Raw genomic sequence first — 26,053 nt, forward strand, 5'->3', positions numbered from 1 at the left:
GCCACGACAGTGTGCTGGGCAGCTGTCAATGTGGACAGACTGCAGCGCTTTCCCTACTCAGCTGCATGAAGACAGGTTTAACTCACAGCGCTGCACAGCTGCAAGTGTAGCCAAGGCCTTAGTAGAAAAGGTCCGTGATTCCCCTCCCTCCCCTTTCCTCCCATGCAGAGTGCGGCACTGCTAATTGGCTGCCTGGGCCGAGTTGAGCCACTCCCATTGGGCCTCCAGCAGCCAGACTCCCTCCTCCCTCCCTGCCTCAGCACGCCACGGGGGAAGGGCTGTGTGCTGGCAGCATGTTTAACTTTGGCTCCAGGGGCAGCCAGCGGCTGGAGCTGCATGGTGGTAAGGGGAGTCCCGGGGGGCAGTCAGGGAGCAGTAGGGTGACCAGATGTCCCGATTTTATAGGGACAGTCCCGATTTTTGGGTCTTTTTCTTATATAGGCTCCTATTACCCCCCACCTCCATCCCGATTTTTCACACTTGCTGTCTGGTCACCCTAGGGAACAGGGAAAGGGTTGGATGGTGGGGTGGGGACTTTCTGGGGGTGGGGATGTGGAGAGGGGCTAGAAAATGCATCCCGAGTGATTCAAAGGCCCCAAACATTGCTGAAAGAGCTGGGAAAGTTGCAAGCTTTCTCTGCTGGGCTTTTCATCTGCAATGCAAACCTGCTTGAGGCACCGCACAAGAGAGATTTATTGAGGAAGTTCATGCATCTCACAGCTTAAGCTCTTCTAAGTTTACAGCCATGGCACAAAAGGATGTGGGAGCAGTTAACAATTCTGTGTGGTTAAGAGATTTTAATTTCCTGGGCCCTGCTACCCAATGCCACAGGGGAGACTGAGTGAGTAGCCCTGCTTGTCCTCTGCCCAGACACAATCCCTTCCCTGCTTCTTTCCCTTGTGTTTGCAAGGGTCTCATTAACATGCTGCATCTGAATGCCCCTCCCGCAGGGCTTCCCTCCAGAGACACAGCCTCCTGGCTTCTCCTTCTTCCTCACTTTCTCCTTCTCTCTCTCTCTGCAGTTTTTCTCCATGCCCCATCCCTTTGTCTGTACTCCCTCCCCACCCCATGCACTCTATTAAGCACGGCTCTGCCTCTCTTGTTTATGGGCTCTGTGCTGGGAAGAGGCAGTGCTACTGTTGTGGTCTCTGCTAGGTCTGTTTGTACCAGACTCTTAGCAGTATCCCTCTGCCTGCTCGCAAAGGCTTCTGGCTAAACACTAAAGCCAGGTGCTACGGCAGAAGCAGCTGCCTATGTACCTTCAATGGCAGGAGCTGTGTGTGGTCCCTCGCCCCCCCCACTTTGGATTACGGGGTGTGTCTCGGTGGTTCCTGTCAGGGGCGGGGAGTGGTTGGATAGGCATGGAAGTCCTGGGGGTCTGTCTGGGGACGGGGCAGTCAGAGGACAGGTAGGAGGTAGGGTCCTAGGGGGGCAGTTACGGTGGTGGGGTCTCAGGAGGGGGCAGTCAAGGGACAAGGAGCGGGCAGGTGTTGGAGTTCTGAGGGGGGCAGGAAGTGGGAGGGAGTGGATGTAATTGGTAATTTGATGTGAGGTGGCGCCTTTTTGTGTGTGTTCACTCCCCCCGATGTTAGAACCTGGCTACGCCACTGAGCCCAGGGTGGGAATGGCTGGCAGGTCTCTGGTGGCTCTGGAGTTGGCAGGTCTCAGCCCAGTTCTTAGCAGACAGGTGCCCACATCCCAAACACTACCCATTGTGCTGGGCACAGTAGGTTATTTATGAAGTGTATTACAGTAATGCCCAGGGACCCAAGTCCTGGACCAGGACCCATCATGCTACGTATATTTTGGTAGCACCTAGGAGCCTCCCTCATGGAGCAAGACCCCATTGTTCTGGTAGCTGTACAGACCCAGAGCCAACAGAGGGGCCTTGCTCATAGGTGCTGGGGGTGCAGGGTTTAGTTTGGCTCACTGGCTCTCAGCACCCCCACTACACAAATTGTTCTGCTCCAAAGAGTTAATCTACATACGAGATGAGACAAACAGTGGGAGACGGACCAGGAGCACCAGGAAACCACAAGTGGCTATTTCCACTCAGCCATGGGCTCAGCACACCCACAACGTAACTGCTGTTGAGTTTGTTATAGGCATGATGGCAAAGGAGCGTGCCGACCTGTGCTCCGAGCACACCTTCGCTGCAAGCGTCTGGGTCTGACTCTAAGAACATTAGAGCGGCCAGACTGGGTCAGACCAAAAGTCCATCTAGCCCAGTATCCTGTCTGCCGACAGTGGCCAATGCCAGGTTCCCCACAGGGAATGAACAGAACAGGGAATCATCAAGTGATCCATCCCCTGTCACCCATTCCCAGCTTCTGGCAAACAGAGGCTAGGGACACCATCCCTGCCCATCCTGGCTAATAGCCATTGATGGACCTATCCTCCATAAGCTTATCTAGTTCTTTTTTGAACCATTACAGTTACAGGCATAAAGGATGTGGTGTGTGTCTCAGCTTAACCTGGAGATCCAACTTGACTCTGGAGTGGTGGGGAGTTGGGGGAACAATGGGAAGGGATGGGCACCCCTGGGCACAGATTGCTGCTGTGAGCAGAGAGCTCTAGGAGGTGGGGAAATCAAGCCAGCCATGTGAGGCCAGCAGACAAAGAGGTAGGGAAGATGGTGGAGACTCTATCGGTTTATCCGTCTCTCTGTCCATCCCCATTTGTCCCTCCCCGGCAGCCATATCGACCCACAAACACGGACATTTTACAAACAATCTGCCTTTACTGACCTGCCCACAGCAGTGCTGGGGCTGGTGCGAAAGGCTGCGGCGGAGGGCAGCAAGAGCTTTAAACAGATCTGGGGACCGGTCTTAAAACCAGGTCGAGTGGTTTTAGCACAACTAAGCTAAAGTACAACTGTCTGCAAACCTCTCCCCCGCACCCCCATTATTGTAACTAAAGCTTAAGGCACTTGTGAGCGTTCATCTACCTGACCTGCCAGGAAACCTAACGCAGGGGCCTTCTCCCTGGCTGGGGTCCCTTCCCAGGGACTGCATGCATTATTGTAGGGTTGCTGGGGCTGATCCCAATGGGTTGTTATTGGGGGATGTATGTCAGAGCTCGGCTGCACACACTGGTTTGTTACTGTAGGGTTGCTCTTGAGCCCTGGGCTGTATAAGTAGGGGCACTGCCAGCAAATCGAGGGACATGATCATTCCCCTCTATTCGACATCTGGAGTACTGTGTCCAGTTTTGGGCCCCTCACTACAAGAAGGATGTGGAAAAATTGGAAAGAGTCCAGCGGAGGGCAACGAAAGTGATTAGGGGGCTGGAGCACATGTCTTATGAGGAGAGGCTGAGGGAACTGGGATTATTTAGTCTGCAGAAGGGTTGCTCCCTGGAGCTGGACTGTCGATACTGTTTCCCAGTGTTGTGACCCATCTGCAAAGGGGCCTTTCCAAATAGCTAAAGAAAAGCCCCAGCTCCAGTGGCAGCCCCTGCAGTCTCCATGCGCACGATGTCCATATTGCACTGAGCCCAGGGCACCTGTGTCCCTAGCAGAGAGGGCACTGGGTTGTCTCCTTCCCTCAGTCAGCCTGCGTGATGGTGACCTGGCTCTTGGTGGCCTGGTTCTCGGAGGCCCGGTTCTCAGCGGCCTGGTTCCCGGCCCCACGCAGCGACAGCCATAGAACCACGGCCAGGATGATCAACACCACGACCACCACTACCACCGCCAGGAATATCTTATACTTCCTGTTCTCCCAGCGCTTCTTCTGTGCCACCGTCTTCGTCGTCCTGCTAAAGGTAGAGCTCTAGGAGGAAACAAAGCAAGAGTTGTCAAGGGGTGGCCGGGGACCCGCCCCCAGGCCCAAGGAACTCGCCCCAGGCTTCAGCTTCCCTCCGCTCAATCCCTGTATGGCTGCCACTTGTAACGCCGGTTTCATTATTGCCCCCTGCTGGCCAGAGTCGGAACCAGGCAGCTGTGTGTCATGGGGCCCGTATTGCTAATGGGAATTCTCCTTTTGGCCCCGCACTGGGAGCCCATTTGCACACCCGTGGGTCTTGGATTCGTTCCCCCAGGAAAGTGATGGTGCACAAGCAGGCCCCCCCCCCTCCCCAATTGCTCCCTCTCCTCACCCCCCCAGCGTACCATGTTGCGGAGCTCATCTGCTCTGTCGTCCAGGGTGCTGAGCTTGGCCTCCCGGTCCAGCACCTTGGAATAGTTGACCAGCATAATCTGAGTCACCTCCTCTGTCTCCTTCTGGCATTGCTCCAGCTTCTCCTCCACCTGTGGGGAGGACAGGGTTAAACACAGGAAGGCTGGCTTCAGCTGTCTGGGCCAGCTGCTGGGAGGATTGGTGGTGTGAACCCAATGTCACATTGGGGGCCCCTTTTGGCCTTCAGGACGGCAGGAGCAGGTCCTGGGGGCTAGGGGGAGCTCATTTGTTCTAAGGCTTAACTCACTGTTTCCTGAACTTTGCCAAGCTGTGCCCCCTGGGCTCATCTCTTACTCCCCTGGGCTGCGGGAAGATCCCACTCTGCACTCACCCAGGCAGTGGCAGCTCCCCACTCCGGGCGTCACGACCTGGCGCACATGGTCACAGTGCCACTCGGCCTTGGCCCATCTGCCCCTCCATAGCTGGAGACCAACAACCCCCCCGGAACCCTTTGATCCACAGTTTGGGAACAGATGGGTTAATCCCAGGCACAACAGCAGCTGGTCCAGGGACCAGTTCGTACAGTGGGCTTAGGAACCAGCCCAGCCTTCCCTTGTGGTCCATGGAGGGAATGATTTTGAAAGCCCAGGGGTAGGTGGGGGAGGGCTCCCTCCTCCCCATAGGGCAGCATATTGTATTTAGCTCTGCCTGTGGTCTCTTGTGCCCTGCATCTTCAGATCCCTCAGGGCCATGCCAGCTGCAGAGACCACAGCAGGATTGTGTCTGTGGAGACTTTACTTATGTTCTTTCTTGATTCATTTCTCCTTAACTTCGAGACACATCATGCCCAAGAGGCCTCATTTGCTCTGTGCTGGGGAGGGTGCAGCCCCTGGCTGAGAGGTGCTGATCAGAGCACACTCTCTCTGGCACATCCTGCGTGGGTTACTCATGGAGGACTGGGTGGCCAGAGCAGGAAATAACCACAAGGATAAATTCTCGGAGCAGACAAGCGGATGCCCTCTGACCTCCACAATTCCTGGAGCGATGTTCCTGGCTCCTGGGCTGGCGGGATTCAAACCCCCGAGGGAAATATTCTTTCCACAAAGAGGTAAAAGGAATCAGACCAGACCCCAATCAAAGGGTGGAGACGCCTGAGCCAGTCTGTGATCGCTGGGTGGGACAAGTGCACTGAGCCAACTCCAGCAGGAAAGGGGAACAGTGGAGGAAAAATCCTTCAGTGATTGCAGGATGCGGGGCCGGAAGCTAAGATCTCAGTGCAACCAGCAACAGCTGGGCTTCGGAGGCGAGACTTTCACGGAAATGCACAGCATACTGCAGGGAACGGGCTGTGGGGCTCAGGATGGGGCGCTGTCCCCTTGCAGTCAGGGAGCGCTCTGCTGCATGGAGCAGGGTAGGATCTGTGTGCCCAGTCCCACTGCTGTGATTACTGCACCCCTCTCCCCTCCCAGAGGTGGGGCTAGAACCCAAGAGTCCTGGCTCCCTGCCCCAACCCCGCTCTACCCAACAGATCCCACTCCTCCCAGCATGGCCAATGCACATGTCCGCAGCCCCTCAAAGGCTCAGTAATGGATGCTGAAGATGACACCACACAAAGGACCCTGCTGCTCTCAGCCCCCTGGTCCCCGAGCTGGAAAACCCCCAGCTAATAGCTCCCCACAGGTGCCCATCTCCTAGCACCTGCTGCGTAGCCCCCCAAGGAGAACAGGCATGGGGCTGTCTCCTGCCCCCCAGCCAGACCCCCCTATTCTCACCATCTCACTGTGGGGGGGGCTGGGCTAACGTATCCCTCTCACTGGGTGCTGGGATTGGGGTGCAGCATGCAGGGCTTGGGGTGCGGAGGGCAGGGACAGGGTGGTTAGGAGTTGGGTACGGAGTGCGGAGGTTGGGGTGTGGGGGTACGGAGTTGGGGTACGCCATGCAGGGGATGGGGTGTGGACCGCAGGGATTGGGGGTTAGGAGTTGGGGTACAGGATGCAGGGGTTGGGGTGCGGAGGGCAGAGACTGGACGTGCAGATGTTAGGGTACGGCGTGCAGGGGTTGGGGTGCAGAGAGCAGGAATTGGGGGGTTAGGAGTTGGGGTATAGGGTGCGGGGGTTGGGGTACAGGGTGCGGGGGTTGGGGTGCACAGGGACTGGGCATGCGGGGGTTGGGGTACTGTGTGCAGGGGTTGGGGTGTGGAGGGCAGGGACTGGGCATGCGGGGGTTGGGGTACTGTGTGCAGGGGTTGGGGTGCGGAGGGCAGGGACTGGGTGTGCGAGGGTTGGAGTGTGGGGGCTGGAATTGGGGTTGCATTCGCCCATGCTGTGGGATTAGCTCAGGGACAGTGCCCCCCTCCCTTCGCCCCAGCCATGGCTGACCCCAACCCAGTCCTCATTTCCCCCCCCCAAGCCTCTCTCTCTCCTTGCCCGCTCTGCTCAGCTGAGGACAATGCTCAGGGTTCCTCCTGCCCACCCCTGCCCCGGGGTCACCCCCACGAGTCTGGGGCGCCGAGACACCCCATGCTAATTTGGTCCCAGCCTTTCTCATAGGCCATGGCCTGGCGCCAGCACTGGGCCAGGGGACATTTCCTGTGGGGGACCGAGGTGTCGGGACGTCTGGCTGCTGGAGCGCGTCCCAGTCTCTGGGCCGGGGGCGGGGAGGGAGGGTTTACGGGAATCAGCCATGTCACTATTGTTTGTTCCGGGCTCCTTTGATTGATGCCTGGAGGCAGCGAGAGCTGGAAAAACAAGTCACCAGGGTAGGGAATTCCCAGCGCTGCCAGCGTGGGCTGGACCGGGGGCCCTACAAGATGGGTTCAGTTCCTGGCTCTGCCGTGGACCCCCCACGTGACCACAGACCAGTCACTGCATCTGGCTGGGCCTCAGCACCCAACCTGCAATGGGATCCTTCCTCCTTCCATCCAGTCAGACCAAGCTCTCTGGGGCAAGGAGAGTCTCTGGGGATCTGGGCAGCGCCCGGCACGACGGGGCCCTGATCTCGGGTGGGGTCTGGGCAACATCCGGTACAAGGGGGCCCTGATCTCGGGCGGGGTCTGGCCAGCGCCCGGCCCGACGATCTCGGGCAGGGTTTCTAGGTGTGACTGGAATAAACACCCCTCTCCATGCAGTGGTAATAGCCCGTTAGGCGGCAAGGCAGATCTGGGGCGGATCGCAGCGGGGGCTGAGACAGGAGGATCGAAGGGGGTTTCGGAGCAGAGGAAATACGGGGCTAGTGGCATGTGCTGAGCCCGTGCTGACGCAGGCAGGTGGGTTCAGAGCCCCACATACCAATGAGGGAATCAGTTGGGGGGGGGGGCTGTATTTCTTGGGGAGCCTGGGGTGTGACTTTCCAGGCTACTGCAGGTGCTTGGCTCCTTGGAGACTCCCTGCCCTGCAGCCCCCACCCTGGGGTGTCCTCTCAGCGGAGCAGCACCAGCCCCTCGCAGCCCAGGGGACGGGAAGGGGCACGACCTGCCCTGAGCAGCAGGGCCCCCGGCAGCCTGAGGGGCAGAACAAGCCGCCTTTCCCCATTCCCTGCAGTGGGGCAGAACAACAGATAAACTCCCATGTGCGGGGGGCTATGCTCCCCAGGGAGTGGGTGCAGCCAGTGGGCAGAACCCCCTTTGTCAGGCAGGGTCTTTCTCCACCCTGCTCTCGGTCAGTCCCATCGTCCCTGCTCGGCTCACAACCAGGTCAAACAGACCCCCAGGCTGGCAGCAAACCCCAACCCACCGATCTCGGGTGGGCACTGGGGATGTTGCTTTATTAGGAGTATTACGGTAGCAGGTAGAGGCCCCAGCTGAGATGGGCAGCCCACCATACAGGTGCTGGCTAGACACAGCCAGAGACACCCCCTGCCCCCAAGAGCCTCATCAGAGAATAGAGACAAAGGGCCATTATCCCTCTTTCACAAATGGGGAAACTGAGGCCTAGAGCAATTCAGTGACTGGACCAGCATCTGTGCAGAGCCAGGAATTCACCTGGCTCTCCTGAGGCCCAGTCCAGCCCCTGATCTGCCAGGCCACCGTGTGAATCTCTTTGTGAAGCTCAGAGCCCTTGGCACTGACACCAGCACCGCCGATCTAACAGGGCTCATCCCAGTGGCTCGGGATCCTGATCCCGCATCACACATGGGGAAACCGAGGCCAGGAGCAGGGGAGGGACTTGCCTGAAGTCACCCAGAGAGGCAGAGCCGGGAATAGAACCCAGGAGTCCTGCCTGCCAGCACAGTCCGGTGGGAAAGCGCCAAGTCCTGTGATGGCTGCTCAGAGCAGCACGTCCCCAGGGAGCCTTGAATAATTTAAATTCCACACACCAGCCCTCTCCCTCCCCCCAGCAGGATGTCCAGCAGCCCTGGGCTAGGCTGAGCCCCCCAGGAGGCAGCCAGGGCCAGCCTGCTTGCTCCTGTCCCTCCCCGTTCTTTGGCTTAAGGCCCGGCAACACCCAGCCCCACGGAGGCCCCAGTCTCAGTCTGGGCTCCTGGGCACCGGGGGATTAACAGTGCTGGTGGGCACAGCAGATGGCAAATGCCCCTGCCTAGATGAGGTCGGCCAGCGCATGGCTGCCACTTGGGGTGGAACAAGGCTTTAAAAGTGGAAGCAACTGAGGCGTGGGGAGGGGGGGACAGTTCCCACAGCCCCAGTTCCTCTCTGCAGTGCTAAAGGAAACGAAGCTCCTTAGCCACAGGAGCACGCTATCTACCCACATCCCAGGGCCAGGCTTCCGGGATCCCATCTGCCATCGCCCACCCAGCCGGGGGCTAAAGCTGAGCCTTTTGCAATGGGGGGGGGGGGGGGGGGAGGGCGGGGCCCCGGAGTTGAAACCAAGACGCGGGCCTCTCTGCACCGAGGTTTCCTGTTGCCTTTTGCAGAGAGGGGGTGGGGGGAGGAGGGGACTGAGCCTGGGCTGTTTGGTGGAGCTGCCCTGCTGGTTCCCAGGATCGGGCCCTGCAGCCCGCAGACAAACACCCATCTCCCTGCGAGGGAGGGGGGCGGGTGCCTCCGAGAGACCCGGGCGCAGTATTTACAGCCCAGTGCACAGTGGCTGGAGTTCACGGGCCAGACCCCTGGCTGGTGCACATCACACAGCTGGCTCGCCCAGGCTGGCCACACAATGCCACATCTGGAACACCAAGGCGGGTACGGAGCAATAGCCCAGCCCTTCCTCAGAGGAGAGCTGCCAGACCCCGCTCCCCACAGACCCTCCACTCCACAGGCCCTTCCTCATCTCCCCCAGGAGGGGCTGGGGCCAGGACCGGCTGCCTGCCAAAGCAGATTAACCCTGTAGGAACTGTCACATGCACCAGCATGGCCTTTGAAGGCCCTTCTTCCATGCATCAGAGTGGGTGAGACAGAACCACAGGCCTCCCCAGGATCTGCCCCAACAGCTGGGGGTCACTACGGGAGATCCAGGGGGCCTGACCCCTACATCTGGGGCGCACTCAGGCTCCCTGACCCCTGGGGAAGGGGTTTGCAAAGGGAGCTTAGGCACAGGCAAGCTGCCACCCACGGGTCCCTGCACCAGCAATCTCTCCCCATACCTGTGAGCAGCTGCTGGGCAAACTCCCCGATCTGTCGGGCCCAGAGATGCTACAGAGCCACAAGGGGGAAATCTCTGGGCTTGTCCACACTACAGTTGCAACCACATCAGGGCCCCAGCAGCCCAGGCGTGCTGTGGGTGTGCTCGTCCCGGGGGGACCCTGCGAAGGGAGGGGCGGCCTGGCAGCCTCAGTGGGCCTGCAGGCAGCACAGCTCTTGGGAAGCAGGGCGAAGTGAAAGCCCTCCCGAGACACGTCGTGGTGCCGTGACGCTGGCGAGCCTGTCACAAGAGCTGGTGCTTTCGCACAGAGATAAACGGAGGCCGACAGCTGGGCAGACTCTTAGCTTAGGACAAGGCCTTGAGGCGTCAGCTGGGATGGTGCCCTCAGAGCAGCACGACCCCACAGCGCAGGAGCGATGGGAGCCTTACACCGGTACAGCCGAGGGCTGTCTCCCCGGGGAAACTGACCAGCACAGCTAGCATGGATCAGCTGCTTTCCCCCCCGGCGAGCTCCCTGCAGGGACACCGCCACTTTCCTCTAGAAACGACCTCAAGCAAACAAAATCTTGCTCCACAAACCCTGAGCCTGCCAGGGCAAAGAATCTCTGCCAGCCCCTCCACACACACAGCAGGTCGATCGGCTCAGCAGTGGCCCCACCGACACTTTTTACTCTTTCTTTTAGAGGAAATGGGAGGGGGTTGCGGAGATATTTATTTATATCTATTTGTACATCGAATAAGGTCTGGGGGGGCATGGGAGGGAGAAGCACCGAGCTCAGGTATCAGGGGCCAGGCCACCTGGCAAGGTTGAGACACAAGGCTGAGGGCTTGGCCACACAAAGACATTTAGTGACACCGGGCTAATTCCCCACTTCAGTGCAAGGGTCTTTTCTTGGCTTAGCACTGAAGAGACATAAACTAAACCAGAGCAAGCCCCTTTACACCAAAATCCACACGTCCACATAGAGTGTATAACCCATGAGGCAGAGCACAGGACTGGCATGTGGGAGACCTGAGGTCTAGTCCCAGCTCTGCCACTGAAGTTCTGAGTGACTTTGGGCATGTCTCTTCCCTGCTGTGTGCCTCAGTTTTCCCCACTGGTAAAATGGGGTAAGGACACCGACCTGCTTAGTAAAGCACTGTGAGATCTACTGATGGAAAGCCCAGGAGGTTGTACCTAAACCCTCCTAGGGGCGACAGCAGAAGAACTGGTGTAGCGCTTGGTGGATAGCCCAGCAAAACTGCCCTGGTTTAAGATCTCAGCACAGGTTGTCCCGGGGTGGCTGTGTGTACACAAAGCCTCTGCTGACTCCGATTAACTGGTAAACGATTGACTCGATGGGGACAAAGGGTTGCCTGGAGCTGGGATCAGGATGTGGCCTTTGGTTTCTGATTCACCCGGTCCGGCGTCCGGGAGGGGCTGGGCAGCAGGGCCGTAGCAACAAAGAACGTGGCCCCCTCCTAACGGTGCCCCCCTCCAACATATGTCCGGGCGGGGCCCCTTACAATGCAGAAACTGGAATGCGGTGTTTATTTTGCCACTTTTAGGGGCCCCCTTCCTTGCGGGGCCCCCTCCGGTCGGAGGGTACAGAGGGCGCTCGCTACACCTCTGCTGGGCAGGAAAGCGACTGTGGCGGGGCAGGCGACCGGAGAGCAGCAGGGGTTGCCACAAGCAGGGAGGAAAACAGGGGGAGATAGAGGAGGGCACAAAGCTCAGTTGGGGGGGGGGCGGGAGGCGGCACCGAACTCGGGTGGGGGGTGTCAGGCACTGAACAGCACCATGTGCCCCCCCGGGCCAGCGGCACACCGGCCCCCCCGCGCCCGGGGCTCAGACCGGAGCCCCGTGACCCCGCAGGGCCGTGGGCAGGGTACCGGAGTCCCCGCGTATAGAAACCGAAACTGCTGCCCGCGGCCGCCCGCGCCCTCCGCCGCTCACCATGGCGCCGGCTCTCGGGAAGCCCCGATCCGCTCTGCCCGGGCCGGGGTCCTGCTACGCCGGGGGGTCCGACTCCACCAGTTGCTCCGGGGCCCTGGGCGCTGCCGGGCAGTCGGGGCTTTCCCAGCTGTGGACTGGGGGTCCCAGGCGGCTGCCTCCCAGCCTGCCCCACAGCAGCCACTGGAGAGGGGAGGGCGGGGCGGGCGGGGGGCCGAGAGGGGCAGGGCCACGAGAAGCGCCTGCCCAGAAAGCCAAGGAACGCCCTGGAGCCGGCTCAGCCCAGTCCGCAGCGCACTTCTCCCTGCCGTCCTGGCGGCGTCACTCCGGAGTCACACCAAGGTCCCACACTGGGTCACTCCGGAGTCACACCAAGGTCCCACACTGGGTCACTCCGGAGTCACACCAGGGGGCAGTGTTGGGCGCTGGGCTCTCAGCCTCTCTCTCTTTCCTTCTAGTCTTTTCACTTGCATGCCTGTCCTAAATCTATTCTGGAGTGAATCTGGCAGGGCAGGAAGGGGCCAGATCAGCAGCGGCAGAGGTGGACGTCTCTGGGTGATGGGCAGGGCAGTGCGTGGGCTGGGTTCCATATCTGGCTCTGCCGCTGCCCTGCTGGGTGATCTTGGCCAAGTCCCCACCCCTCACTGTGCCTCAGTTTCCCTTAGGGTGACCAGAGAGCAAGTGTGAAAAATCAGGACAGGAGATGGGGGGTAATAGGAGCCTATATAAGAAAAAGACCCAAAAACAAGGACTGTCCCTATAAAATCGGGACATCTGGTCACTCTAGTTTCCCTTTCTGCAATATGGGGATAATGACCCCTCCTTTAGTGAACTGCTTGGAGATCCGTGGATGGGAGCTCAAGACAGGCCTAATTCGGGGAGAGGATGTTTAGCCCCCAGCCCTGATTTGCTCCTGCAGCACCTTTGGGTGTGAATGCAGGGCTCAGCTGTCATGAACCCCAGAGGGATTCTTCCCTGAGCCTGGGGCACTGCCAGTGTAAGCTGTATGCAGCAGGGGCCCGCTGGCTGCAGGTTGGAAGGGAGCTCAGAAGGGGAGGCTGCGAGGGACATTTGGGGGTGGGGTAGAGAGATGGGCAGGGATCTGGGAGGAGAGAGCCTGACCCTGGCTCTGGGGAGAAGCAGGTGGCAAATGCTGCTTTGTATTTAATTGCCACTCCTGGGAATTGCTCACAGTTTCCAACCGGCTCGTTAGTTTCTTTCCATGTGCCCAGGTGAACGCTGGACTCCCAGGCCAGCGCCGGGGAAGCAGGAAGGTGAGGGCAGGGTGTGTGGCCTTCTCCGCGGCATGTGGCAGAGGGAGCAGCGCACAGAAAACACTGCGCGTCAGTTACTACAGGCCACTGCTGCCCCACCTGGCTTCTCGGGGGGCAGGTTGCATGGGGGGGGAGGTGTCAATTTCTGGTATCTCACTGCACGAAAAGCCCCCCCTTTCACTCTTCCAGTCCAAGTGCCTCGCCAAAGGCTCTGGAGGACACAAAGCAGTCAGGGAAAGAGGGAAGGCCCTGGATCAGTAGCTGTTAGATAGGAAACAAAGGGCAGGAGGTGAATGGCAGGGTCCCCCCAGACTGGGCTGTTTAACAAATTCATTAATGATCTGGAAAAGGGCGTGATCAGTGAAGTGGCAACATTTGCCTGTGAACTAATATTGTTCAAAACAGCTGAATTCCGGGGGATCTCCCTGGCCACGGGACTGAAATTCAACATGTTGAGGTGCAAAGTAATGCACCTTGGGGGAAACAAGCCCAACTCCACAGAGATGGAATCTAGCTCAAGAAGGAGACTGGAGTCATGGGGCTAAAACTCCAGCTCAGTTCCCAGCAGTGAGGAGAAAGACAACTAGGAACTACTAGCACAGGGATAGAAAATAAGACAAAAGTTATCACACCCCCCACATCAATCCCTGGTGCGCCCACCCCTGGAATCCTGTGCCCAGTGCTGGTCGCCCCAGCTCCAAAAGGATAGAGTGGAGCTGGCAAAGAGTCAGAGAAGGGGAACAAAGATGGTCAAGGGTGTGGAACAGCTTCCCTATGCGGCGAGAGTGCAAAGTTCAGAGCTGTTCAGCTTAGAAAAGAGACAAATATGGGGGATGGGCTAGAGACACATACGCCCACAAAGGATGTGGGACAAGTGACTGGAGATGTGTTATTTACCCTTTCCCACAATACAAAAACCAAGGGCCACCCGATGAAATTAAGAAGCTGCAGGTTAATACAAACAAGACGAAGTACTTCTTCACACAATTAATCTGTGGAACTCCTTGCCAGGGGATGTTGTGAAGGCCAAAAGTATAACTGGATTCAAAAAAGAATGAGATAAGTTCACAGAGGCTAGGTCCCTCAATGGCTATTAGCCAGGATGATCAGAGCCACAACCCCATGCTCAGGGCGACCTAAACCTCTGACTGCCAGAAACCAGGAGGAGAAGATGGGTGGATCTCTCCAGAATCGCCCAGTGCGGTGAGCTCTGCCTGAAGCACTGGCCATGTCTCAGGTCATGCTGCAGGGGGCGCACTAACGCCTTGCCAACACACAGAAGTGGCATTTGAGCATTCACACCAGGGAAGTGCATTGTATCCCCACACCAGCCCACTGGGTTAACGAGAGCGGGGTGCATTGCTCATTTCCGCTGTCATGTATTGCAGGATCCCAGCTCTGTGGTGTGGGGTTCCCACTGGTGGCACAGGGAATGGTGGGAGGGGGGGTTTCAAACACCCATAACCCACTGGGCCAATGGCAGGAACGTTGGTGTCAGCCCTGTGGCTTTGGCACAGTTACACCTGAGATGGGGCAAATCCGTCACTGGTGCCAAATCCACTGAGCCCCAGCTGTTGCACTTGGGATCGCCCTGCCCCAGCGTGACGGTTGTTTACCGTTTAATTACCTAATGGGAAGTGGGCTCTAACGAGGCCTCTCAGCTCCTGGGGGCCGGGGTGATGGCTGGGGAGTTGCACACTTCCCTTCTTACGCTGTGATGGCGCAGCTGCTGCACAGTTCCTGCGGGGGCTAGCACAGGGCTCTGCGCTGGGAAGGTGGGTGGGGTGGGAACCGGTGCCCGGATTGTCTAGAGCTGGTCTCAGTCAGCCTGGGCCGGCTTTCAGGCTCATGGAGCTGGGGCCAAGGCTTCAGCTTTCGTTACACAGTAATTAAGGCTCTAGCCGTGGTGGTGTAAAGAGCCGGCAGAAAGTGACTTGAGCAGAACTGATGCAGCCATGGGTCCCTGAGTCTGCAGGCAGCTACTGTGCAGGCCCCATTCCCCTCCCCCATGTTAACTCTGAAACCTAATGTTCACTGTGTAATTGGAGCTGTTCACTAGTTCACTGTAGATCGAATTCCATGACATGGCAGGGGCTGATGATAGCAGCAAGAACTGGGCATGGGCTAGGCCAGTGGCAGCTTGGGTGTGTGGCACCTGATCAGTGATGAGACCTGGTCTATGGGTGGCGCTGACAAGCATGCACCCCCCCCCCCCCGCGTCCCATTCCCCAGGGCTCCAGGCAGCAGATTTCCACACAAGGCAGCACCGGCTGAGTGACAAAGAATGGTCAGGTGCTGGCCCAGGCCCAGAATGCGCGAGTCCCACCCGATGGCTTGCAGCATGAGATGAGGGTGTGCAGGGCAGACGGACTGTGGTGGGGAGCCTGCCGGGTCGGGGGGGGACTTGTAGGTATTGGAGTCTGTTGTTAGCTGCTCCCTTCTCCTGGGCCCAGGGAAGAGTTGAGGGGAGGGGGGCAGGGTTGTGGCTGGTGTAGGACTGATGAATTAAATTGTTTTTAATCGTTTACTTTATTAATGTAACTTCATAAGTAAAGTTTTATGAATGAAACAATATTCATTCATAAAACCGGTTACCCCAATAACTGGCTAATTAACAATTAAGATGCTTGTTAAGAGCCATAGCTGTTCAGTCAGCTGCCTTTGTAAGTTTCACTATCAATCCAATTCCTGCTTAAATCACTGAGACTTGCACTGTTTCAGGATTGTAATTTCTGTTCACCATTTATTACACTTGCCTACAGTGTAACTTCTGTTCACTGTTTGCCATCCATTAGACTTGTCTATATTGTAACTTCTGTTCACTGTTTGCCATATTGTAATTCAAACCCCATTTTAAAACGCTTACTCCATTTTGTAAGGGCTTGCTGCAACCTTAATTTTTGCAAACCCTGCTGTAATCTTATTAGTTTAGTTTAGATGTGTGAATGAGGTATGTATGGATGATGGAGTCAACCTCCAGCCCCAGCCTGTCCTGATTAAATAGAGTTCAAACACCAACAGCTGAAGATGCAGACAAGAGCCCTAACAAAGTAAGAAGAGTTCAAGAGGGCGTGAAACCGTTAAGAGGTAAACGGGTGGGGTCCGGCCCGTGGACGGTGTGAGGCCGGTAGCGGCCCCCGGCGCGCCGGGACCGGGTCTTCTTGGAGTCGGGTTGCTTGGGAATGCAGCCCAAAGCTGAAAGTAAGAAGAATCCACCCTAAAAAGAAAAGGTACAATAGAAGGAAGATCAAAGCCCGGTCTGAGGCTGGAAAGTCATGTCTGCAATTGACAGGTGATCAATCACCAAACCTGGAGGCAGCCTGACACAGCAAGACCTATTGACTCTGGATTCAAACTAAAGCCTACAAAAAGGATGGGTGAGATGGAAAACTTTGGAGTTGGGTAACATTCTACTGCCAACATGGAAGGGCATCGGTGCATGCCCAACAGAGACCCAGCTCGTCCTTATGCCCGGCTTTCCTGGCCAGTTAGCCGCCACAAGCTACGAACCCAAGCTGCAAACTCAAGCCACAGACTCAAGCAGGACTGGTAACTATGCAGCAGCTGCAGAACATCTGATGGATGTGTGTGTGTGTGTGTGTGTATAGGTAATAGGTATAATGTGTGTGTATAAGGATTAAGATATTAGTTATTGGTCATAAATCAAATTGTTATCATAATAAATGTGGCATCTTTATCTTGTCCCCTTTAATAAGATCCTGCTAGTTTTTATTGGTGTAACACTGGGGTAACTGGGATGCGGGGGGAGGGGCACTGAACAAAGTGCCCAGGATTTTACCCATTTCAGGGTGTAACTGCATGGGGGCAGGTAGATCCGGGGGTGGATCGAGTGAGGGAGGCCAGGGCCAGTGCTGGGGCTGCAGAGGGGATAGATCAGGGGGTGGGGGTGGGAATCGTGCTGGCACTGAAGGGGGTAGACCCAGCGGGGATGGGGTGGCAGAGCTGGGCTGCAGCAGTGTAAACCCAGCTGAATAGTGCTGGCGCCAGTCCCTTTGGCTCATCGCATCTCTGCCCTGGCAGGGACCAGGTGGCACCGGCCTCCCCAGCCCTGAGGCGCTGCAGCCAGTGCCTGCGGCTGGGAGCCACCTGGCAGTGCCCACATGGCGGCAGATGCTCCCACCATCCTCCCAGTGGCCAGGAGCTGCCAACCCCCCTCTACTCCCTGCCTCCCTGAGCCATCAGACAAGGCCTTAGCCCAGCCTCCGTGGCACCCGCCCAGAGCTGAGGCCCAAGCAGGGAACGCGAGCTGTTCCCCACACACTGCACATTGTCTGTGCCACCCACCCCGGCTGCCCGGGCCGGCTCTGGCACAGAAGCCAGCATCTCAGTGCCGTGGGCAGCTGCATAGGGGAACACAGAGCTCCCACAGCCCCATCCAGGAGCGGAAGCCCAGCCTCGGAGCCAGCTGCCCCACTAGCAGATCGTGCCTGGTATCCTGGCTCCCACAGCAGCCAGTTCCAGCTGCTGCTGAGGAACGGGCAGGAAGTCCATGGCCTAAGGCCATTGTGGTGTCACCTGCCTATGGAGGGGGTTTCGCCATCCCACCAGCCGGGGGCTAGCTCATATCCTGAGGCAGGACTCAGCGTAACAGGTTAGAAGTCTCTGAGGTCCCCCCGGCAGCTCTCATCACCAGCTCAATGTCTCAGCCTGCCCTCAAACACTGCTGAGCTTCTGGCCTCAGGGACACCCTGGGGCAGGGAGTTCCACATGTTAACACATGCTGGTGTGAAACAGAACAGAGCCATGGCAGGGGAGCAGAGGGCATGGCCCAGCCACAAAAGGGTCCATCTGTTCACAGACACGCCCGGTCCTCAAGATCTCTGACCAGCCAATGGAAGTTTGTGCCAGTGATGGAATTGCTTCGAGCTGGTGTCTCATTAGCTGAACAGGTTGCTACCTCTAGGAGGAGCTTGTTTAATTTTTCGCATTTGTTTGGTTCTTTTAAGTATCCCTCATTGGATTTGAGCCCTTGATCAAACATTAAAACCAATAGCTGTTACTGCCCTCTGCTGGGTGGAATCAGGTCTGCTCTCCTGTGTGTCATAGCCCCAAATGGCTAAAGGGGATTCTCCAATAGCCAACCGAGGCAGAGAGGCAGCCACATCTCTCTGCTCAGCAGAATCTGGTTACCCCTGGCCAGGGGATTGTCCGGGAATGGCTCCTGGGTGGGTGCTGCATGGGGAATCGGTGACGGTACCTTCTAGTGGCTGAGCCCAGAGTGGACAAGGGGCCAGTAAAAGGCAAGGCTCCTGAAGCTCAAGTGCTAGGGGCCTGGGCTTTGGGCCAAGGGATCCCCTTTCCCTGTGTGTGGGGGGGGGGAGGGGAAGATCACCCAGTAATCTCCCCTCCATTGGCTACAGCATGTGGCCCCTGGGCAGTCAGGGCAACATCAGCCTTCACCAGCTGCCCTTGCCAACTTCACCCATGTGGGCAGTGGTGACAGCCTCAGGCACTGGCTGCAGCCCCACAGGGCTGGGGGGACCCAGTGCCATGGATGATGTGTCCCGCAGCACCCCCCCCCCCCCAGATCCCCACCATGGGATCAGCCCATTCACAGGGGATGGAATAGCATCGGCTATGGTTTCTGTATGGGAAATGCTAAGGTGGGGAGAAGCCCGTGAAGCATGGGGCTGGGGTCGCAGCATGGGCAGGGATAGCTCTGAAATCTGCCTCCTCCAACCTCCAGCCCCATCTTCACCACAAAGCGGCTGGAGGAAGGGGACACTCGCTGGTGCTGGTCACCACGGCCCCCTCCCAGCCTGGCCTATGCCCAAGCAGATGCTTTACATCTCTCCGGCAGCGGGAATCAGGGACAACAAAGAGCAATAACCCACTGGCTGTGGGAGGGGCTTCTGCCCATGCAAAGGGTTGGGGTGGGGCAGGGCTGGGTCCTCGCTTCATACAGGTGTCATATCCCACAGGGCGGGGCTGTGGTGAACACTAAGGGGGCTCCTCAACAAGGCAGAGACAAACGCTGGGCGTCTCTCTCTAGTTATCCGCCTGCACTGTCACCATTGAGATTCTGCCTTGGGTGAAGCAGTCCCAGGAGGGAACGCTGCGCCCTGCCCCACATGCTAGCCCCAGCCACTAGCCCCTAGCCCTCCCCCAGCTCTCACAATCAAGCTGCTGCCACGTTTGTGCCAAGAGACATAGGCAGGACTCCTGGGTTCTCTTCCTGGCTCCGGCACGGCCTTGGCAAGCCACTTCCATGCCCCAGTTTCAGGGAGTGCAGCATGGCAGATCCTCACCTGGGAGGGACCCTGGAAAGAGCTGGGGGCAGGGCTGGCTGCCGGGCGAATCCTGGACTCTCAGCCCCAGAGGATGAGGGGCTGAGGGTTACAAGTTGGTCACAGCCTGGAACGAAGGACCACAACAAACACCCCTCCCACCTCCCGCTCCCCATGCCAGCACACTGCCAGCCTGTGCAGTCCCAGTCTCTCCCAGCAGGGGGCACTGTGGGGAGCAGGCAAGCAGCACAGGCTGGTGCAGGGATCCCAGCTACTCCAGACCCAGCCTCTCCCAGCAGGGGCCACTGTGGGGAGAGATTTCACCTGGACTCAGCAGACAGAACAGAGCAGAGGCGGAGGCTGGTTCCTTCCAATAAATCTCTATTCTCCAGTGAGGTATAAATACATTTATTACAGGGAGCGCAGCCTGCATCTCTGGGGGGTGAGGGGGGGGGGTATCAGGAAGACTTGGCCTCCCACTCCAGGGTCGGCGGGGGAGGGAGGCTCTGTAACTACTTCTACTGCTCGGCTCAGGGGACCCCCCCCCCCCAGGTCCGATGGGGGAGCCTGGTCATAAGAACCTAAGACCCACATACCCAGCCAAACTCAGGGCATATGGGGAGAGGGCAGGGGGGATTGAGGCTGCAACAAGCTCTGCTCACCCCTCCCTGCCCCCCAGTCGACAGGGCATCCGCCAGCTCCCAGCTGCTCCCCTTGGCAGAGTCTCCCCCTGCAGGCAAGAAGGGGTTACTGCACCCCCAAGAGCACCTACCCCTCCAGGCAGGACAGGGGGTGCACAGACTATTGTGGTGCCATGGGTGGCGGTAGCTATGAGAACCTAGGGTGTGAAGCCCATGAGCCCCTGGCCTGGACAGACAGAGGTTGCTGACAAATCCCCCGCCCCCTTCTGCAGGGATCTCTCCTCTCGTTATTTATTAAGGCAAAAGGTAGATCGCTCCTTGCGGGGCTGCGTCTGGCTCAGGACAGAGCAGCCGTTGCCCACGCCCAGCTCTGCCACAGATAGGGCATGTGCGGGGAGAGGGGGGCGGGAGAGCATTCCCCAGATCCAAGCCCATCACCCCAGCCCCAGGAGCGCCTTCTCCCTCAGCTGGACGAGAGCCAGCCACACTGGGCAGAGGGCACAACCCCGCCCCGTGGAGCAGAGTTGGGGGGCCACGGCCATGGGCGGCAGATCTAGCTCCGTCGGCCACATGGAGAGGGGCTGGGAGCTGCTCCCGCGTGGCTTGGCTCTGCCAGCCTGGGAACACCAATGGGGGTGCCCGGGAAAGGGTGACAGAGGGTTTGGGGGAAGGGAGCTGGGCAGAGCCAGAGGGAGCAGGGGAGTTCCCCTCAGGGGGCTACAGTCCCCAAGGAGCTTTCATGGAGGCAATGGGGATCAGGGTACGAGTGCCCTCCCCCTCCTGGCATAGGGAGGGGCAACCTCAGGGGGCTGACAGGAGGCGTTGCCCCCCCCCCCCCAGCCCAGCAACCCTCAGGCAGTGGGGACAGGGAAGCTGTGGAGTGGGGGAAGAGGAAGAGGCTGCGGGGCGTAGCCTATGTGGGGATGACGTTGGTGGCGAAGAGTATGATGAGGATGATGATGATGGCCACAATGACGCAGATGATGGCGATCATCTTGATGTTCTTCCACCAGTACTTGCGGGCCACCTTCTGCGAGGTCGTCTTGAAGTGCTCAGACTGGTGGGAGACACGGGGAGTTAGCTGACCCAGAGCCTCCAGCCCCTGCCTGGCTTGGCCCTAGGCAGCTGGACAGCCCCCCACCTGCCGGGGGCAGCTCTAACCAGAGGGGGGGGGGGGGGGACATCCGCACCCCCTCAGGGCGAGGCCGCACCTGGACACAGACTCACTGGGCTGGCAGATCGGACCAGCACTGACCTTCATCCATATCTACACAGGCCACCCCAGTTCGGTGCTGGGTTACCAGACGCACCCACCGTCAGAGCCAGCACTGGGGGGTTCGCCGGGGCATTTCCTCCCGCTGCAACTACACCGGGCCAGTGGTGGGCCTGGGCTCTCCAGCATGGCGGGTAGAAATCCAGTTTCCACCACTTTAACTCACGTGGGCAGATCTGCAGGCACGAAAAATGCCAGCAGGCGGGTCCACACGCGGGTGCTGCCCCAGCTCCGCTCCTCCAAGCCAAACCGGCGCTGGGGAGCTATGGGCACGTTATTCCAGAGCTGACCACCAGAGGGTGCTTGTGTTTCCCTCGGCAGCTGCTGGCACGGGCCCGGGCTGAGTGCTGAGAGGCTCAGATAAGCAGCGCCAGCGCGGGACAAAGGGCAGCGCAGGGACAGCGTCTTGCTGGCTGCCAGGGTTTATCAGGGGCTGAGCAAACAGCCCCGCCCCGCGGGGAGCGGGCGTCATGCAATGCACGTGGGCAGGGACCAGAGGACTGGCAGGATCCGAACTAGAGTGAGACGTCACTCGCCCACCCCCGCCGAGCAGCCCTGTGCCTGCTTGGCACTGTCTCCACGGCGGCAGCATGCCCAGCTGAGCCTGTTGGGGCAGCAGCGGAGCCCCCACAGCGAGGTTAGGGGTCATGGCAGTGCCCAGGCCTGTCTTAGCTTGGGTGGCACCAGAACCAGGGGCACCCAGTGCCAGGCCTTTGCCCCAAACCCCCTATCGGGCTCCGGCCCCCACCCCCTGGAAATCAACTCCAGACTTGGGGTCCCCATGACCTCACCAGGAACCTCATGAGCACAGGGTCGGGGTCTCCCCCAGCCTGCTGCTCCCCGGTCCCCACCCCCACCAGGGCTCACCGTCGCCTCTAGGTCCTCGGTCTTGTTCCGCAGGTGGTCCAGGTTCTCGCCCCGCGCCAGGATCCGCTCCACGTTCTGCGACATGATGTTTTTCACCCCCTCCACCTCGCTCTGCAGGTTCTTCACCCGGTCGGTCGCCATCCCGCTGCCAGCAGTGCCCTCCTGTAGGGAGAGCGCCCACCAGGGGTCAACAGGAGAGCGGCTGTGGGAGCAGGACACTTGGCCCAGGCAAAGCCTCCGGGGGCCCAGAGAACGAAGGTCCAAAGGCAAAAGGGGGAGGGGCCCTCGAGAAGGGGCCCAGCTGCAGCCCTGTCCCTCTGAGGAGCTCAGAATGCTTCACAGACTCTGTTCGAGCCCACAGCCTACCACAGGAGAACAATCTTGTGCGGAAACTGAGGCAGCTGACATAGCAAACCCAAAGGCAGGGGCAGAACCAGGAATAGAACCCAGGAGTCCTGTCTCCCAGCATCCCCACGCAGCACTAGGAATAGAAGCAGGTGTCCTGGCTCCCAGCCCCCTGCTCTAACCACTGGACCACAGCACCTCAGCCAGCATAAGGAATGGAGAGGAGACAGCTGGGGAAGGAGGGTGCCCGGCCCAAGGCCAGGGGGATCCAGGACACCGAGGCAGAGCTGTGGGCACAGAGGCTGAGGGAGGTCCCACGGGGCAGGACTGGGCTGGGGGGAGCTCTCTGGGAGATGGAGCAGAGCACCCCCAGGGTGATTGCCCTTCCCCTCCTCCCCCCAACACTTATCACTGCGGAATGTCAACAGGGAACTTCCAGCGCCCGTGTCACATCTCCACCGCCAGCCGGACTCGCCCAGCCGGTCGGGTCAGTCCCAGCAATCTCCCCTCCTGCAGTTCTGCCCTCTGCCTGCAGGGGGCACGGGGCAGCAGGTGTGACACCGCCAGCCCAGGGGGGCCCAGGGCAGAGCCCTCTGCAGGGGTGGAGAGGGGTGCTGTCTCCAAAGCTCTGCTTGGTCCTTGCCTCCTGCGGAGAAGAGACCCAGCAAACTCAGCCCACCCAGGGACCTGTGACAGACCCAGGATGGAAGCACCCCCTGAGCCTGTGAGACCCCCTGGGGGGGGGGGCAGGGTCAGAGCCACCCCCTCATCTCCTCCCCCTCCTGCTGAGCCTGGTCCAAGCGGCTGGGCTGGTCAGACCCAGGCATGTCGGGCTGGGCGGGTCCCAGGCCGGAATCTCAGAAACGCTGCCCTGGGCCAGCGCCCAAAGTACGTCAGGCACCAGGGAGCAGAGCCAGCCCAGGGCAGCACTGCCCAGCGCGGGCCAGAGGGAGCCCCATGGGAGCCCCAGGGTCTGTCTGAGTCCAGCAGCCCTCAGAGAGACTCCCCTTTAGACTGGCCCTGGCAGGCAGCACGACTGACACCTCCCCTTTCCGGCCGTTCATAGCAGTTCACCCAGGACCCCCCTCAACCCCCCAGCACCTGCTGCATTTATCCCCCACCATGCCAATCCCCCAAATCTGACCCCGTTTTTAACCCAGGACAGGTCCAGAGGTGGCCAACATGGCTCTAACAGGGGGTGCAGAGACCCCCACCCCATCCCTGGGGAGGTGGAACCCCAGGCCCCCAGCAGGAAGCAGACAGCAGAGGGCCCAGAGCACCCCTCCATTCCCACTGCGTGGCCCCTTTAAGGGAAACCTCCCCAAATCCCTACCGCACCCCTCACTGCCAGGGCACCTTGGCAACACCTGGGGCACCAGAGCTCCTTCCCTTAACCCTTCAGATCCCAGGCAGCTTCCCCCCCGGGGCTCTGGGCTGGGGTGTCCTACGCAGTCAGCACCGGGGCCAGGAATTAACCCCTTCTCTCCTGACTCAGGTGAATTAGTGACCCCAGATGCAGGGAGCTGGACGTGCCAGTGAGCCTGGGCTGGGGGGGACGGAGACATTAATCTTTTGCCTTCTGCCCATTTGCTTTGCAGCTGCTCACAGACAGCTCAGATGGACAGACCATGGCTCACAGCCTCTGTCCCCCTCAATGGGGAATCACGGCTAGGGGGGCCTCAGCGGCACCAGTCCTTTGGCAACCGCCCCCTAAAGACCCCCCAACCCCCAGCCCCCTGCATCTTCCCAGCCCCCACCAGCCCCACACAGCAGGCAGCCCCCTTTTAGACCCAGCCCAGCTGTAAAGGATGCTATGGCCTCCATCCACTCCACCCGCCAACGCTGCCCCCAAACGCCCACTGAGCCATCCCCCCTCCCCAACAGCCCACCCTGGCCCCAAAACAGCTCTGCAGTTCCAGGGGCCTGTCCCCCACCTGTGCCCGGCTCCGGCTGCAGAACAGGGCTTGGGCACTGCAGTCCCCCGAGGGCACAGGAACCGTTAGGCCGCCCACTTCCTCTTTCTAGGCAGCTCTGCAGGGATCGGGGGGGGGGGGGGGGGATGGGACCCAGCGCCCGGGGGGGGGGGGAAGAAAAGAGAGGGCGCCATGCAGCTCAGAGCCTGTGGATCCATGGGGGGCCTTGGCACTGGGCACGGGACACAGGCAGGAGCCTGTTACTTTGGAGATGGGGGTGTCTCTCTGGGCTCAGGAATGACCCTGCTCCTGCGCCCCCTTTGAGACGCTGCAGAGCCCCCCCCCCCATTCCCTTCCTGGAAAATATCCCAGCTGCCCCTTCCCCTCCCCACGCTGGCTGCAGCCAGCTTCCGCCCCACAGCAATCGCTACCTGCACCCAGCCTCTGCTTACCCAGGCACTGCCCAGCCGTCACCACGGAGACGGCCCAGGGAACAGCCTGCAGCGCCGAGCGCGCAGTTCGGGTCCCTTGTCTCAGCCCCCACTTTCTCCCTCTATCACCCGGATCCTGTCCTGTGTCCCCCTCCCCCCAGCAGCCACCAGACAGGGTGGGCCACGCTCAGCTACACCACAGTGGGTGTATGGCCCAGCTGGGAGCCAGGACTCCTGGGTTCTCTCCCCAGCACTGGAGAGGAGGGGGACAGGTGGTGGTTAAGCTCAGGCAAGTCACTTAACACCCCACCCCCTCCGCAGCGGAAAAGGGGCGGGGGGGGGTTGTTAGCCAGGCGGGATCCCCCCGCCCCCAGCAGCTGTTTCCAGTCCGCTCCCCCCCACGGCAGCCGCTGTGCAGCCAGCTCCCGAGTCGGTCCCGGGCCCCTCCCCGCGCGGAGTCACTCCGGATCCCCTCCGGGCACCAGAGACCCGTGTAAAGGGGGGGGGGCTACTGCCCCCCGCCCGCGTCCCCAATCCCGGGCACTCACCATGCTCTAGGGGGCTCCGCTCTCGCCTCTCCGGACACTTCCTGGTGCGCGAAGTTTCAGCCCAAACTTCCTGCTTCCTGCAGCCCAGCCCAGCCTGGCCGGTCCCCAGGTGCGAGGGGCGGGCCCGGCTCCTGCCGCTGCCTTTAAAGAGACACGGGCCGGGCCCGGCTCTCCCAGGCGGGGGGACCCAGGGGGTTCGGTCCCCCTGCCCCGGCACAGAACCCAGACATTGGCCCCCCAGTGATGGGCTCCAAGCTTTGCCTGCCCCCCGTGGCCCCGGCACCCCCAGGTCACAGCCCCCCCCCCCCCGCTAGGTCATTCACATACCTGTTCAGGAGATCCAGCCCCCCCGGGGCAGCCCCGATCCCAGCAGGTTGGTTCTGTGCACTGGGCTAGCGCTTTAGGGTTAAGGCTGGGGCCTTCCCCCACAGTGGGCTGTGGCGGGTCAGGAGTGAGGGGCATCGGCAGAGCTGGGTGTCCAGGAGTAGCAGGGGGCTGTGAGTCAGGGGTGAGGGAATCGGCAGAGCTGGGACAGGAGACTCTCCTGGGTGGGGGGAGCTCTGCCCACTCTGTGTCCCATCCCAGCCTGGCTGAGACCAGCTGGTACAAAATGCTCCTAGGGCTCAGGCATGTCTAACGAAGGTGGATCTAGATAGAAATGGCCCTGCCCTGGCACATGGAGCTGATCAGAGCCCAGCGCTGCTGCTCGGAGCAGATGTCCCCAGGGCTGAGGCTGCTGAGTGGAGCTGGTGTGGACCCAGATCCAGACGTCACTGAGTGGGACATGCTCTGCTCGGCTAGCAATGGTGGTGCCTCGCTGGCAGACTGTAGGCCCGGACACATTGGCAGGGTCTGGGTGCGTGGGTGGGGACTGCTGGGCTGCTGCCCCATTCTGGGGAGAAGCCCATCTATCTCCAGCACTAACACA

At 59.8% G+C, this 26,053-nt stretch overlaps 2 protein-coding genes across 2 annotated transcripts; both read right to left on the reverse strand.

Annotated features, from left to right (window-relative positions):
* Nucleotides 1-669: 669 nt before the first annotated feature.
* Nucleotides 670-11,794, reverse strand: VAMP5 (vesicle associated membrane protein 5). The gene is made up of 3 exons (XM_034761627.1): nt 11,589-11,794; nt 4,109-4,246; nt 670-3,770 (listed from the first exon to the last, which is right to left on the reverse strand). The coding sequence occupies exons 1-3, from the start codon at nt 11,589-11,591 to the stop codon at nt 3,546-3,548; spliced, it is 366 nt and encodes a 121-aa protein (XP_034617518.1). The 5' UTR covers nt 11,592-11,794; the 3' UTR covers nt 670-3,545.
* Nucleotides 11,795-19,499: 7,705 nt separating this feature from the next.
* On the reverse strand, nt 19,500-25,267 carry VAMP8 (vesicle associated membrane protein 8). Its single transcript, XM_034761628.1, has 3 exons — nt 25,126-25,267; nt 21,889-22,050; nt 19,500-20,805 (listed from the first exon to the last, which is right to left on the reverse strand). The coding sequence occupies exons 1-3, from the start codon at nt 25,126-25,128 to the stop codon at nt 20,662-20,664; spliced, it is 309 nt and encodes a 102-aa protein (XP_034617519.1). The 5' UTR covers nt 25,129-25,267; the 3' UTR covers nt 19,500-20,661.
* Between the last annotated feature and the right edge of the window lie 786 nt (nt 25,268-26,053).

Source organism: Trachemys scripta, chromosome 2 (genome assembly GCF_013100865.1).
Source record: "Trachemys scripta elegans isolate TJP31775 chromosome 2, CAS_Tse_1.0, whole genome shotgun sequence".
In the NCBI taxonomy this organism is placed as follows: Eukaryota; Metazoa; Chordata; order Testudines; family Emydidae; genus Trachemys; species Trachemys scripta.